Below are 16,341 nucleotides of genomic sequence, written 5' to 3'. Positions count from 1 at the left end.
TATGTATATATATATATATATATACACGTGTATATATATATACGTGTGTATATATATATACGTATATATATATATATATATATATACATTTGTATATATACTTTTTAAGTCATGTATCATGCATAGGAATGCTGACGCCTGCAAGGCTCTGGTTTTAAAATTGAATAATTTATGATAAAATGAAAGACAAATAAAATATACGGTATGTATTGATATCATTTATATAGTGTGAATGAATGTTATTTGATTGTTTTCTTATTGGTGTTTAAAATCTCCCGTCACATTCCGATGCAAGATATTGATTCCCACGATCAACTATGGTACTGTATTCTTTCTTCTGATTGCGCGCTGCTCTAACTAAGTCCAGTCAGCCAGGACTGTTTTACCATGTAAATATTATTTGGGCGACCTTAGTATAGCGCAGCGTACGTTTTTTTTGTTTTTTTTTACCTGTTTACTGCAGATCTTAATAAATTTGAATGCTAACTTGCCACTTCTAAAATATTTTGCTGGGATACATCAAAAGCCAATTCAAATTTGCGCAAAAAATAAGATTTATATTGATGTACATTATTCACTGCCTTTTGGACCTTTTCAATTGTGTAGGCCTAGGAGTGTTTTCGAAATGCTACTGGATACAGTGATTGTAGGCCTAATGATATACACAAAGCACATAGTGCTCAGAGACCAAAGGGAGCTGTGATAATTGTCTAAAGATTGTTGTATGTACAGTGCTCTACAACAAGGTTATTTTCATCCTGAAATTTCTTTAAAGAAATCACATGAATTGAAGTCGAATGCCTGACCAACCTTTGAAGCAAAGAAATCTAGGCCTAGGTCGGCAAAAAATTGCCGTCCTGTAGCAATTCTGGCTCGGCAATATGGTCGGCGATTGCCGATGTGAAATTCATGGGCTGGCAATCCATCGACTGCAGTAGCGTATCTAGCAGTATTAAAATGGGGGGCCTTGTGGGGGGGAGCGACCAAAATATGAGGGGGCGTTGAATTTATTTTCGGTGGCCACACCCACTGAAAAATATTGCTTCTTAGATTCCCAAATACACATTAACCGTGGCAGCATAAGCCTAGCCTAGCCTAATTTTTTTTGCTTCGAAGTTTTCGAATTGGGGGAGGGGGGCGCCTGGGGGAGCAAGCTTTTTGTGGATACGCCACTGATGGACTGTGGCTACAAGTACAATATGTTGCTGAGGGTGAATATCTTCTCCAATGGGTTAGAACATTAAGAAGATATTCGGTGTCGGTGTGGTGTCTTTGTAAACAAGGAGGGCTGCAAATTAAAATATAATACGCTCTCTCACCTAGATTGATTCATCTTTTTAATATTTCAGGTTTAGCATGGGGCGTTACAGTGACAGTGAAGATGAGGAGGATGGAGCTAGAGTATATGTTGGGGACTTGGGTCTGGATGTGTCTAGCAGAGAGCTAGAAAAAGCTTTTGACAGATTTGGGCATATCAGTGAGGTTTGGGTTGCCCGAAATCCTCCATGTTTTGCATTTGTTGTCTTTGATAAGAAACGTGATGCAGAGGATGCGATTAAGGAAATGAATGGCAGGTAAAACAAAAGATAAGCACACAGTGTATTCATACATTTATTTTTAAAAGTCAAAATTTTGAAAGAACATTGTAGTCTTATGTATCTCTGTTTACATATCAAAAAACATATTTCTGCCCAGTCTACTCTACTTGTTTTTCCCTATCACAAACACAATCTTCTCTTGTTCTATGAGTTAAGCATAATGTATTTGCACAGTGAGTGCATTTTTTTGCTCCTTAACTCAGAAAGTCTCCCTCTACGATTAATTGATTCCAAATTGTCCAACAATAAATTCTTTCTGTTCAATTAACCAAAGCTCTTTTCTAATTCTGTGCATAGGTGCTATGAAATGCTGTTTCATTATTATTATTATTTTATTAAATGATTTCAATTTGACTTTATATAATAAATGCTCTCAAATGTTTATTTCCTAATTTTAGAACCGTACGTGGTAATCGTATTTCTTGCTCACTGGCCAGACCTCGTACTCGTGGAAGATTTAGACGTGGTTATGACCCAAGTATGAGATGCTACCAGTGTGGTGACCGTGGCCACTTTGCTCGTGATTGTTACATGTTCACCCGGGGCTACCGACGATACAGCAGGTTTGTCGAAAGCAGTCTTTTATTAGCACAATATATAAGTGGGGTTTTTTTTTGTAGATTAATTGTAACACAAAGTATACCTGGCTACTTACTCACTGTAGATATATGTTTTTTAAGGTTTGTTTGCTCTAATATGTATTTTGTATAGCTTTTTTACCACCTCCTAGAAATCAAGAAAATGACCACACAAGTTTCAATAAGTCTCAGTTTACAGTAAAAATACTGTTTGTTTACAGGAATTTCACTACAAAAAACTTTAAATTTGTTGCCAGAAATTGGTACATGATAATTCTCCGCTAATTGGTGAGAAATATATTAACTGAAAGCTATTAACATGTTAATATATGAGGCTTGCCATCCCTAAACCAGCATCAGTTACCAAAAAATTAAAATTGACTTTTTAATATTTTCTTATTCTTCACATTATAAGATTTAAAATGATGGGTCATTTACTAGCATTTGCTTACTAATTAAGACTTCCCATTTACGAACTCAAGATTTTATGAACACAATTTGTGGCGATGACATCATTACGAATGATCACTTTAACTGCAATAAACACTTAAAAGTTGTATTTAAAAGTCTTCAAAAATAATATAAAGTGTTACATCAACTAAGAAAGCCAATAAACTGACATAAAACTAAGTTTAAAGCAAGAAAAATCAATCCTTTTCAGATATACAGTTGAACTTGCCTAAGTCGACTCTGCTTAACTCCATTAATTTCTGGGTCAAACTTATTTTACATGCCAAATTGTTGTGTTTTCCGTTAATTTACAATCTGTATGTCAAATTTTCGAACAATTTTTAAATGACATTTTGGATTCGACTTAGGCAAGTTCAACTGTATTACATTTTAGCTGTGCATATTTGTTCGGGCATACTGTAGTAACAGTAAACCCATAGTAAATGTCACTTTTTGTTCATGGGATTCACTATTTGCATGGATTCGCAATATTTATGAAGAGAATAATACTCATTCAACTAAATACTTAACAGTGATTTTGGCTTCTGTAAAGAATTATTTTGTTGCAGAAAGCAGTAAAATCCAAGTCATATTTTGTGACAAAATTTTGCTCCCATGGCAAGGCTTAGGCCTACCTAGCCCTGTAACTTGTAGCATATGCCTAGGCCTACCCTCACCACACAGAGATGTTATGAATTACTCTCTAAATTACAAATTTTCTTATTCACGAACTCTGTTCGGACGGAGGGGTACGTAATTGGGAGATGTTACTGTATTGCCAAAGTTATGAGTAGAAAAATGACTGTACAGCTTCTCTGTACTAAGGTATACAATACTGGCACATTCATATGCTAATTACTCGGTTTAACAATTAGCGACAGTAATGCTGGTTTTGGGATGGCAAGCCTCATGAAAATAATAATATTATATTTAGGTGGCTATATCTTTGATGTGTGCCTATCTTGTGGGACTCATTACATTCTACTTTCCTCATTGACTTCTTCAAATATTAGTTTGGATTTTGGTAATTAAAAATAAATTTACTTTTGTTCTGTTATTGTTTATTCCATATTTAGAATATTTAATAAAGGTAGACGTTGCATTTTTAACCAAACCACATTTTTTTGTTAGGTTACGCTGTGTTGAAATCTCTGGGAATTACTCAGGTTGTCGGTATACCCCAAATTCAGGCTGCTACTGTAATAAATAAGTCTGATAGATTTTAGCATTCTGAAGTTATTTAATGATTTCAAAATTATTATGAAAATTTATTTACAGTAATCTCAAATCAAAATCAATTTCCCTCAGTAATTAATATTAAAAAATGCACTCGCACATTTAATTAGTTAAAAATGGTATTTTAAAAATAGGATAATCATATTGCAATTATTGATGTGTGCATAGCTAGTTTCAACTTCCTAATTAAGAAAGTATAATAAATACTCCAAGTATAGAAATACATGCCGTAGTGTTGGGATTCAATATTTCAACATTAATTATGTCATCATTCCTAATGATGACATAATTAATGTCGAAATATTGAATCCCAACACGATGGCGTGTATTTCTATACTTGAAGTATGTATTATACTTTCTTATCTGAGATTAATCAGTGGACCTTTCGATCTTCCTAATTCTTATTATAAGTCAATCACTATTTTTTCATAGTGTACAGTTGACTTGATCTTTTTAGGTTTCTGTGCAAAAGACCAATTCAACTTAATTAGAAATTTTAAACAAATATATATACTTTATATAATTGGTGTACCAAAAAATTAAAACACTTCAGTCTAAAATGATGTACACTGTAATAAAATACTTGAAAATGTGTAAATTTTAAACTGCCTCTGTATCTTTTAGGGTTTTTTTTTTATTGTATTCAGCTGATTATTATTATTTATTTTTAAAAATTTTTTTACATTTTTTTTATGATACATATGTATCAATAATATAATTCTAGGTACCTTGCTGGTAGTTTTTTTTATTGGATCTAAACTACAGGTGAAAAATGTTTTTAGCTTTGAGGAAGAATATACATAAAGAGAAGAAAATATACAGAATAGGAGAGAGCAGCTGTTTTTAAGATTTGAATTTCAATTACAATTTTCGCTTAAAAAGAATATGTTCAATTTACATTGCATGAGGTTTATAAATCTGTAATGAAGAAACAATTTACCCTTAAAAATCTTTCGCTACAGAAAAGGGAAGCAATGGACAATGGACACTAAAAATGTCAATGGCATTGTTCTTAAAGAGTTCTGAATTTTCCCCTAGCAACTTTCCCTAAATACGTCATGTGATTTTGATATATTTCTGTACACCATCGTCAGGCTGTGTGATTGGTGGACAGTGTGGTCTTGTCCTGTTGTGGGTTAAACTGAGGTCATAAATGGTGTAGAAATCTTCTGTGACAAGATGGTGACCAACTAGGTTTTGTTAGTGGTTGTTAATGGTGGTAGAGAGCATGTGCAATCACCTGTGACCTCCAAGCGCAATGTGGATTGGTGGAACCCAGAGATGGTTGGTTGCTATTTTCTCCAGTGACAGTAAATAATACTGAAAAAAAATGGGTATTTATTGGGTGGTAAGTAAAAACCCCAAAGAAATGCGTGTTGTGATTAAAAACAGAATAAATAAAAGTATGTATTCTGATAGAATTGTAATTGGTTTAATATTTTGTTGCAGTTACACGCACCAAATGCATGAAGGGGTAATGTTTGCTGCCTTTTTTTGAATAGGAATCTATATTACAAATTAAATAGATTTGTTTTTTGTAATGTTCAATAATTTTTTTTTAGTCAATTCTAAAGGTTCGTACTGTAGATTGAATTCCAACAGGCTGTAGAGAGCACATAATAAAAACATGTAAAACCATTAAAACCTGCTTTCTATGTGATAACACAATCTCTTACTATTTTAGCATTAGTTTTCCGTCTCTATATCACAATTTCCCTAGGAAAATTGAAGCAAAGGAGTGTAAAAAAAAGGTATAGGTTTAATACTTAATAAAAAGTTTGTTATCATGTGATGTGTTTATTTGTTATTTACAGTTCTCGTTCCCGGTCAAGATCTCCCAGAAGACGATCACGGAGCCGAAGCCCAGGGTAAGTTGAATACAATGATATTAAAATTGATTACAATATATTACTACTGCAATTATAGATTGTTATTTCCAGTGTGTATCCAAATAGTAAAAAAAAAAATTATAGCTAGAATTGAATTCCTGATGATGACCATAAAACTTCTTTAGGTGAGAATTTTTATACCTTGTTTAGCAAACCCACCACTTGCCAATGATGCTACCTTGAAATCTCCAAAAATAAGATATGTTTTTATTTTATTTTATTCAGTTCGAAACAAACAGTGATAAAAACCACCACTAACAGGTTGAATCAAAACGTAATAAAATATTACAAATATATACAATATATGTATATTTCTACGTAATAATATAAATTTAAAGCATTTAACCATCCCATTACTACACTGTTTACATTCACCAATAACATTTTATTTTTATTTTATCTGGATGTGTTTGGCAAAACCATTTACTAAATAAGAAAACAAATCCTTTGACAATCTTTAAAAAAAAATAAGGTACATTGATGCTATCAGTTATTCTAACACACTAGATAATGTACCAAGATACTACTACTTTTTTGTAGACAAAGACGGCACAGTAAAAGAAGTCGAAGCCGTTCCCCGCATAGGTAAGAAAATAGATTGTCTGTACTTAATATTTGTTGTATTAATTAGACCTAAGTCATATGACGTATATTTGAAACAATATTAAAATGATCACAACCAGTGATGCTCAGAAGGGGAAGATGCATGTCTTCTTCAGAGAATTTTTGCTGTATGGCAGGGTTATTGATGTTGAATAATGTTTTGAATAACCTGGGAACATTCTCAGAATGATTAGCTAATACTCCAGAAGATACTGGCCACAAATATTTAGGTGTTTCAAGAAGAGTTAGGCCTAATCACCTATCTGTGGTTATATAGGCATTGCTAGTCTTCGTTCTACATAATGTTAGTGGGACAGATCCTATAGGCAAACTCTACTGTACACTTATGGTGAAGTAGGAGCCCATTGAACAATCTCTGTCTCATACAGATTTTCCAAGCCATTTTTTTCCCGTATTATTACGGTTAAGGTTATTTTAATAACCTTAACATTTTCTGATCACACTATATAATATACCAACTAAATTTTATGACCACTAGTTGTGGTTCGCTGATTGTCTATTAATTTTTGTATATTTAAGTTAATATTTTAGCACTAAATCAGTCATATTGCCGGTACTTGTAATGCGATGTTTGTTTTTCAAAAAAACATCTCTATTGTTTCTTACGGCATATATTGAACCAAAGTACTAGCTTTCTCACTTGTCACCTGCATGACGCTTGAGGTATACAATACTTTGATATTCTTTGTTTTAATGTTTCTTGTTATATTTTTACCCATGTCAATTATAGAAGAAATATATTCTTGCATTATTAATTCTTAGTGTTATTAATTCTTAGTGTTATTACTTTTGTAGTTGCTGATGTTATTGTTGCTGTCAATATTATAATAATTCTGGATTTTTATAGCGTATCATGTCAACCTTGAGGCGCTTGATTAGTATTATTACTAATAACTTTTATTGTTATTAAAAAGCATTTATATAGCGCCTTTACAAAAAAGATTAAAGCGCTGTACATTAACACATTTTTACCAAGATAAAAGGAAGTAAAATAAAAAATAAATAAATAGAAATGGCAAGTAGAAATTAAATATTCAATCAAATTTCCTGCAAAAAACTAGTTAGCGCTAAGAATAGCAACAATAAAACAAGAGTCGGTCAAGTATAGATAAAAACCATTATAAAAACTACACTCTAGGGAAAAGATATGTTTTTAAAAGTTTTTTAAAAGGTTGCACACTAGGTCCCGGCGGATCTCATTGGGAAGACTTTTATTCCATAGTTTTGGACCAATCCCAGAAAAAGTACTCTCACCAAAAACTCTATTTGTAACGGAAACTACAAGTTGTAGTGGACCTAAGACCTACACGACCACAATTTTCTGCTGGACTGGCAACCAGTGAAGTTCGCGTAATTATGGTGTACTGATTTAAATAGTAATGATTATGGATAATAATTATATGAAATTATAATATATTAATTATATTAATGAATCTCTTGATATTGTAATTAATTTGATGTTTTAATTACTGATTTTCAGGTCTTATACAAGGGGTCATAGAAGGTACGTTTATTTCAAAAATTCAATAATGAGCAAATTAATGCAGAATGTATTTACAAGATCCTCTTCCTTGGTTTGTAATAACAAAGATTTTGTTATTCTCACTCAGGTCTCGCTCACCAAGACGAAATAGATCAAGAAGTCCTAAACGTGCCCGGTCTAGAAGCCCTAGAAAAGACAGATCTAGGAGCAAAGACCGAAAAGAAAGATCACGCTCAAAATCAAAGGAAAAGCGTAGGTCTAGGAGCAAGGAAAGAAGACGCACCCATTCCCAGAGTGGGAGAGACCGTTCCCGATCAAAAAGCAAACAAAGAGATCATTCCCGATCAAAGAGTAAAGAAAGAGAAAGATTCAGATCAGCAAGCAAAGAAAGGGAGCGTTCCCGAAGTAAGGAGAGGGACCACTCAAGTTCTAAAGGGAAAAGAAGGGATCGCTCTGGATCAAACAGGGAAAGTAGAAACCGCTCTCGTTCTGGAAGCAAAGGTAGGGATCGATCAGGTCCTAGAAGCGAAGAAAAGGCTCGTTCCCGATCAAGAAGTAAAGATCGATCATCCCCAAGAAATGAGGTAAAGGGTCGCTCAAGGTCAAAATCACCACATTCCGTTAATGGCGGCTCACCCAGGAGGTCTCGCTCCAAAAGTATAGAGAAAATGTCAGGCAGCCCTTCAAGATCACAATCAAAAAGCCCCTCCAAGCCATACTCCAGCAGCAGTCCTTCAAGGCAACAATCAAGAAGCCCCAGTGCGTCACCGGCACCCAAACGGGAAAGGTAAGCTCAATGATTAAATGTAATGTAAATTGGATTCGATTTATTCAGTGTGAAATGTCTTATCTTCAAGCTAAAAACTTGCAAAATTCTGTACTGTAATTTTTATATGTGCAAAATTTTGTGAAATAGTTTGTAGGAATAATATTTGTTTTTGAATGTTTTCCAGGTCAGATTCGAGGAGTGATGGAAGTTCAAGAGGTCAAAGGTAAATATGACAATATCTTTATTAGATTGCAAATTGATTTCTTCTATACCTTCCACCCCCTTCTGCTACCACTATCATCTCTCTTGCTAAGACCAATTTTACCTTACTGATGTTGATGTAAGCCTACCCCACAAATGACACTTAGTGCCTGTTTCTACTGGAAAGAAAAAATCGATTAAAAATCCAGTAGAAACGGGACTCTTCATAAAAGAGCGATTAAAAAAAATCAATTAAAAACATGCAATGGATAGCGTGTTTGGACAGCAAATAACCGATTTTGGCTGTGCACTTTTTAGCTGCTACACAAAAAGCGATTATCAGGTGAAATGTGACCTCCAGCTCAAAGTTAGATGGTATCATGTGCAACTTTCAAAATAATTAGTCCATTTTTTCATGCCCTAGGCCTACAAGCTAAAATGTCAACAGACATGTGAAGCGACGAAATTACTCGTTTTGTAATAAATTTGTTGGGGATATTCGACCTAGGCCTCTCCGCTCTTCTGGGCCTACTGTTGTCCTCGTTAGTTCGCTTGTTCGTTGTGCCAATAAGCACAGCCGAAAGCATTCGCTTTCTCGCCGCACACTGTATCATCTTCATCATAACCGAAATTCACATGAAATATATTGTCTCGGTGAGAAAGAAACTATACAGTTTGGAAAACGTGTTGTATAAACCAAACGGAGACGTAATTTCCGCAGCTGCAATGCGGGCAGGTTGTCTGGGCATTCATTAAACATCAATTATTTTGTGTTTATCAGTAGAAACACACCCTTCATTGCCACTAAACAATTTAGATGGCATAAATTAGCCTGATTATCCAACTGCATTATTTACGTCATATGCTCAAATCCTCACATGAACATCCTTATTAGTTTAGCTGCATAAATTATTTCAGTGCATTTTAACTCTTGATTTATTTACTGTATAATTTTTATTGGAGACCAACCTCTTTCCATTTAAGTACAGTATCAGAAATTTAGGAGTGGACTGCAAGAATCAAAACATTTGCTTGAAAATTTAGGTGGGGGGGGGACTTATGTCAAATATTGGGTGATAAATTTAAAGTTGATTTATTTTAATGGATGAATTAGCCTTTCACTGACTTTGATAAACAAAGTTCCAAAAAGGAGCTGGTTTAGTCCTGTGTTTTAGGTAGCAAGTGATGTTGCTACAGAATATAAAAACCATGTCATGTCTAAGAACCACATGTGAATTTAGTTGTGGGGAAAACATCACACAGTATTTTTTATTTTTTTTTAATTCATCTTTATTGCAATCATAAAATAATATAAAGATTGGAAATTACAAAATCAGTCAAAACAATTAAATACATTCAAAAGTAAAACAAGGACAAGTACATTCAAAAAAGGTCAAAAAGGTACATTACGGAAGATAGCTTAAATATGAAATTTTAAAAATAGATAAAAAAAATAGAACAAGCATAATTATTTATTAAAATTATTATATAGAAACATTATTAAATGTATTTTAAAATATAGATATGAATATAAAAAGGAGCTTAATTGTATTACAAGTTTTACATATTTTAAAAGATAAAAAAGAGCAATCCAAATTTACAAACGAGGAAAATTAGTATTTTACAATTTCAGCAGCAGCAGTATTTAAGTTTTTTTCAAATTCAGTAACATTTATTTCGTAATGGTCATAAGAAAGAAAAACATACATATGAACAATTATATTCTTAAAATTAAAAAAGCGAAATTAAACCATCACAGGGATCAAAACTAGAAGTAAAACTTGTCTCATATTGACCCCTAAAAAAAAAATAAATAAATAAAAAAAAAATTAAAAAAGAAAATTTAAAAAAATAAATAAATAAATAAATTTTAAAAAAAAAAAATAATTTTTAATTTTTGTTTTTTGCAGTCACTCAGGATCTGAAAGTGATGGTGATTAGATGTTAAGTGCAGTACAGGCTTTAGATTTTATAGTATAATGGGATGAAATTGGTGGGTTGAATTGCATATGATATCCAGACACATACTGTACTTGTATAAAAATTATAATTCTACAGAAAGTGAAAACGTTGACAGATGCACTGAAATTGTTTCCTTGTGGTAATATGCATTCTTGTTAGCATTAGTCTTATTGAAAGTGATGTTAACTTGTGCATTAATGTCAGATCATGTATGGTAAGTGTTTTCTTTAATGTTTAATCAGTTTTTCAATTGATATACTTTTTAGATGTTTTAGTAATTAAGAGTGTAAACAAATTTTGACTTTAGATAATTAAGATTTTTTTTTGTCTTGTAAACTTTTTTTTTTATATAGTGAGACAATAGGACACTGATAATTTTGAAACTTGAATTTGATTGTTTTTTAACCAACTTAACCCTAGTCAAATGGTATTACCATTTTGGTTGAATTATTACTATGTATTGTGTCAAACAGAGTGCAGGTTTTAACTTGTTCATGATCCAACATGAACTAGCACAACATCCTAAATAAAATTAGAACACGACAAGCCAGGCAGGCCATGCTTAGTTCTGTTAATTGGTAAAATTGTGTTTCTGTCGACTAAAAATTTAAATAGACCATGTGTTGACTAGAGTAAAAATTACATCAGAATAATTTATTTTCCCTTTTGAAAATTATTGTTACCCATAATTGAAATTTCTGCTAAGCCTGACCCTTGAATAATGTGGCAACAGTCCCATAAAACTAAGCTAAAACAATGTTGTGAACTTATTCTTCAGTGGGACATGCACACATATTACTGGCATTGCCTATTGGTTGTTTGTTCAGTGATACTATTGAATGGTCCGTTGCTTTAAACATCCACGTTAAGAACATATAATATCCTGTGGAAACAATGTTTTAATCTAATAAAGTATTGATTTTTACTAATTGATTGTTTGGCAGCAATAAAGTGTTTATGCATGACATAATTATGTATACACATGTGTAGGTACAGTATGCGGTTCTAATTCCATCACCATTGAGAACATAAGATTTCATAGATGCATAATATTACATGTCATCGTTTAATGCCCTAACTTGAGTTCAATAATATTTCTACATTTACCTTGTAGGTCACAACATTGTAAAAAGACAGTCATTATTCAATCAATTTTGCCTTGCAATCATAAAATATATTTTTTTGCATTTAAATCTTGAATTGTCTACATTAACTATTTAGTGATTGTTGGATTAATTAGTTATATATGCTGCATGTATTACAGTTCTAATGCATATACATTTACACATAAACTATAGAACTTTAATGTTTATATTCTGTAGTACTGTACATGCTATATTCATTGATGTTAGCATAAATTTTAAATTTCAGCAAATATTGAATTAAGTGGGTTATTTTCACTTGTACAGAGTATGCGCTTGTTCTTGTTAATTGTTTTTCTGGATTTTATTCACATACAAAGGATAATAAATCGTCAGGTGAAAGTTAATTTGCAGTGCAGAGTTTTACTTCAGTACAGTACTTCTGTAGTGGTTGCTGGGGTCTGACTGCATGAATGTCTGCTTAAACATACCTGTGGTAAAGTACTTTTCAGCCACTGTATTTTATACATATATATATATATATATATATATATATGAGTATATATATATATATATATACAGAGTATATACATATATATATATATACACGACTATATACTACCATAGGGGAAACCTTAACAATGGAGAGGGTTAGAAATAATACCTTAAGGCGAAAATACTGCCGCTAAGGGGAAATTTTAACGACTTTAAGGCAAAATGTAGACAAAGGATTTTTCACCCTATGAGTTAGAAGTAGTATATACAGTATATATATATATATATATACACACACACACACACACACACACACATACATCAGTGCCAGATTAAGCATCGTCTGGCCTCAAGGCACATTTTGGAAATGGCCCAAAAACAGTAGAATGTAAAATAGAGTGTAAATAATATTGCAGTAATATTTTGATGGCCCATCATTTTCACCTGGCCCACAAGGCTTGTGCCTTATTTGCCTAATGGTTAATCCGGCACTGACATACATTAAATAATGAGTCAAATGGTATCGGGTATATATTCCACAACATTTATATGAAAACTAGCAAGTACTTTCAACCATAAGGCTATGACTTGATATAACATAAACATGGAGTAACCCCTTGCTCTTCCAAAAGATGTAATGGGTTCTATAAAGAACTTTGATTAGTTGCATACTTTTTTTTTGCAAAAAAGTAGAAACAGTACGAAGTACCAATTTTGCTGAAGCGAAAACTCTGATAGAAATGTAAAATCGCATGCACATGAGCTGATGCTTTCGACTCGCACGAATAAGTTTAAAAGTAAAAAACGGGCTGTAAGCGCATGCGTGTTCACATTTCTATGGGAGTTTTTGGGAAGCAAAAAAATGCGTAACCAATCAAAACTTGGGAAGCGAACTGACACTTTGATTCGCCTAGTCAAAAGCCGGTTTCCCACTAGGCGAATTTATTCTCGCGAATTTAAAGCGTCGGTTCACATGCATGCATGGCATTCACATTTAGGCCTACATCGGGGTTTTCGCTTCAGCGAAATTGGAAGTTCGAACTGTTTCTTACTTTTTGCAAAGCGAAAAAAATGTGCAACCAATTTATTCGCGAGAATAAATTGGTCTAGTGGAAAACGGGCTTCAGGCTGTAGCCAGCAGCGCCACTGCCTTACCCCTCCGCCACTTAACTCATACTAAGTGGTAAAACACTTAGTATGAGAGTGCCACTACATAGATCAACGAAAAATATCACAGACTAAATATTAGTAACATTCTCACTAAATTAATCCAATAGCAATCACAGTGTTCAAATAGGGCATAATATCGTGTAGCATAGCTCTCAACGAGTGTAGTCCTATAAATAAATGAATAAAGAAATTGTGTAATAAAATGCCTCTGACAGCACGAACCTGTGATCTCGCGCTGTGACAGTGAGCGTCATAACCATTAGACCACAGAGGCTTCATGGTTGAACAGATTCAAATACCACCAGATACATTACAAAGTAGGTAACTGATCATAACATACATGTTTCTAATCATTTTATTAAAAAATGTGCACCTAAAGTGTCCGGCGGCCAGGGTTTCAATCCCTCGATGTGTATTTCGCTTGTGTCATTGAGCTGTAATATCTGCATATGTTTCCCTCCACCCATGAGTGTAAGTGGGTACCTACAGTAAGAACTTCTATGATCTCAAAACTACGATCAACATTTAGAGATAAGGATAATACACATATCCAATGTGAAATGTCAGAAATGACATTTTGCATTATTCTGCACCAAATAGAAATGTTAACTCCTGAACAAAATGTGATCAAAATCAAAACTATATGACTAACAACAGGCATGGTAATTAGATAATTGTAAGTAACTAGGTCAAATGTTAAAAATATCAATGAATTATATTCCAGTCATTTTTTAAGCGAAACCTTGCACGTAAGACGACAACTAGAGCATTTGCACTGTAGATTGGCACATACAAGATCACATATCGTATTTTTGAAACAGTGTAAAAAATTAGATCTCATACCAGATGGACTGTTAATCAAGAACCCACTGTTGAACACATCTTCAAGACCAAGTAAAAGCAACAAGATCATCCTTGAGGCTTCTAAAAAACAAATCGCAACTGATGACGCATACAATAATCAGCACAGAATAAATAAGGACATCGCCAATGTCACTGATCAACTATCAAAACTTGTATCCAGGAATGATGGTAAGCAAATCAACAACTTTCTATACTCTACATATAATGAAGAGCTCCACAAATGCTTCAGATCTAAACGTGAAAAAATCAAGAAGTTGTCTAGAAGAGATCCACTACTGCGAGGGCTATGTGACAATCCTAATTCAGCTCTATTTAGTTGCTTCCCGAAAACTACTGCTAACGATAATGACAGCCGTCCAACAATTATTGCTAATTTATCTAATCACGACTTAACGACAGACCAAATATCCGTCCTACAGAAGGGCTTATCATATTGTCCAACCCGCAAGCCTGATCCAATTAATCTCTGCTCTGATCTGGATGACTTTACAAGGAGAATTCAACTCAAAGAGTATTTCAAAGATGCACCACTTAATAACTCAGAAAAACAAGGCAATGCACATTGCAATAGGAGAAAGACAACAAAAAATGACAAGAAACGTTGGACACCACCTAGCAACAGGAACACTTATATAGATAACTTTGTGAACGCTGCCAAATCGCACCTGGATATGTTCATTCAAAACAATATTATTGATGTAAAACCTAATAAGCAAATTTCGAATGACAACCTTAAGAAAAATGAACGCACGGCCATTAAAGAACTCAGACAGAATACCACCATAACTATTAAGCAAGCTGATATCTTGATACTGATATGTATATCAATGAAATAAATCGACAGCTATCCGATGTATCAACATATACCACATTACCGGCCGATCCAACTGACACATACAGAGAAAAACTATGTGACATGCTGCAATCGCTTGATACTAATACTCAAGATCTAGTCCAACCACTAGTTCCAAAATCACCAAAACCAGGCACAATATACTGTCTACCCAAACTTCACAAGCTCCCGTCAATTATATCAAGGATGCGTTAAACAGTTCGACTTCGGAACCACCGACCTACGATCTATCTGATCCGGTTGTCATTTACATCATTTAAGTCATTAAACATCACACCTCCAGGCAGACCTATAATTTCAGGTATTGGAACACTCACAGAAGCATTATCAGGCTTTATTGACTCTATTCTGAACCCTTTACTTCATAATATACCTAGTTACACCGAGGACACTACGCACTTTCTCAACAAATTGAATATCCCACCTAGATGATGATGCGTTGCTCGTAACTATGGACGTGTGCTCTCTTTACACCAATATACCTCATAACGAAGGAGTAACTGCTTGCGAAAAATTTCTCACGGACTACCATTCAGAATTACCAGCTAAGGACATTTGCAAAATAATTGATTTTATTCTTAAACACAATTATTTTAGCTTTAATGGCTCTTACTACCTCCAAACAACAGGTACAGCAATGGGAACCAAAATGGCCCCATGCTATGCGAATGTCTTTATGGCAGAATTAGAAAATGATTTACTGTCTAGCCTAGTATTTAAACCTTCTCATTATATTGATGACATATTTTTTATTTGGGAACATGGTAAAGATAAGCTTATAGATTTTATATCTATCATCAATAATTATCATCATAGTATTAAGTTCACTGTTGAATATTCTAATGAGTCCATTCCATTTCTAGATGTATTAGTTGGCAGAAACGGAGGCAACATATCTACATCCATATATTACAAACCTACAGACAATCATCAATACCTTGACTTTTACAGCTACCGTACCATCCTATCACTCTTAAACGGTCTATCGTGTACAGTCAGTGTCTCAGACTCAAGCGAATCTGTTCGGACCCTACAGACTACCAACAACAGCTGTCTCGCCTCACTACTAACTTTTTGAATTGTCACT

At 33.6% G+C, this 16,341-nt stretch overlaps 1 protein-coding gene across 2 annotated transcripts in view; it reads left to right on the top strand.

Annotated features, from left to right (window-relative positions):
• LOC117113903 (serine/arginine-rich splicing factor 7-like) overlaps positions 1–12,279 on the top strand; it is a 15,170-nt gene extending 2,891 nt beyond the window's left edge. For both annotated transcript variants that reach the window (XM_033257400.1, XM_033257401.1), the window contains exons 2-9: positions 1,350–1,574; positions 1,997–2,161; positions 5,677–5,730; positions 6,292–6,336; positions 7,856–7,879; positions 7,986–8,645; positions 8,812–8,850; positions 10,739–12,279. In XM_033257400.1, coding sequence (XP_033113291.1) covers positions 1,357–1,574; positions 1,997–2,161; positions 5,677–5,730; positions 6,292–6,336; positions 7,856–7,879; positions 7,986–8,645; positions 8,812–8,850; positions 10,739–10,769 — 1,236 coding nt within the window. In that variant the 5' untranslated portion in view covers positions 1,350–1,356 and the 3' untranslated portion in view covers positions 10,770–12,279. The remainder of the gene's footprint in view (positions 1–1,349; positions 1,575–1,996; positions 2,162–5,676; positions 5,731–6,291; positions 6,337–7,855; positions 7,880–7,985; positions 8,646–8,811; positions 8,851–10,738) is intronic.
• Positions 12,280–16,341: the final 4,062 nt, after the last annotated feature.

This window comes from Anneissia japonica, unplaced genomic scaffold, assembly GCF_011630105.1.
Source record: "Anneissia japonica isolate Jap-2015-1 unplaced genomic scaffold, ASM1163010v1 scaffold1417_len1240632_cov203, whole genome shotgun sequence".
Classification (NCBI taxonomy): Eukaryota; Metazoa; Echinodermata; class Crinoidea; order Comatulida; family Comatulidae; genus Anneissia; species Anneissia japonica.
The sequence above is the reverse complement of the archived record's forward strand: the minus strand, read 5'-3'. Positions and strand labels throughout refer to the sequence as shown.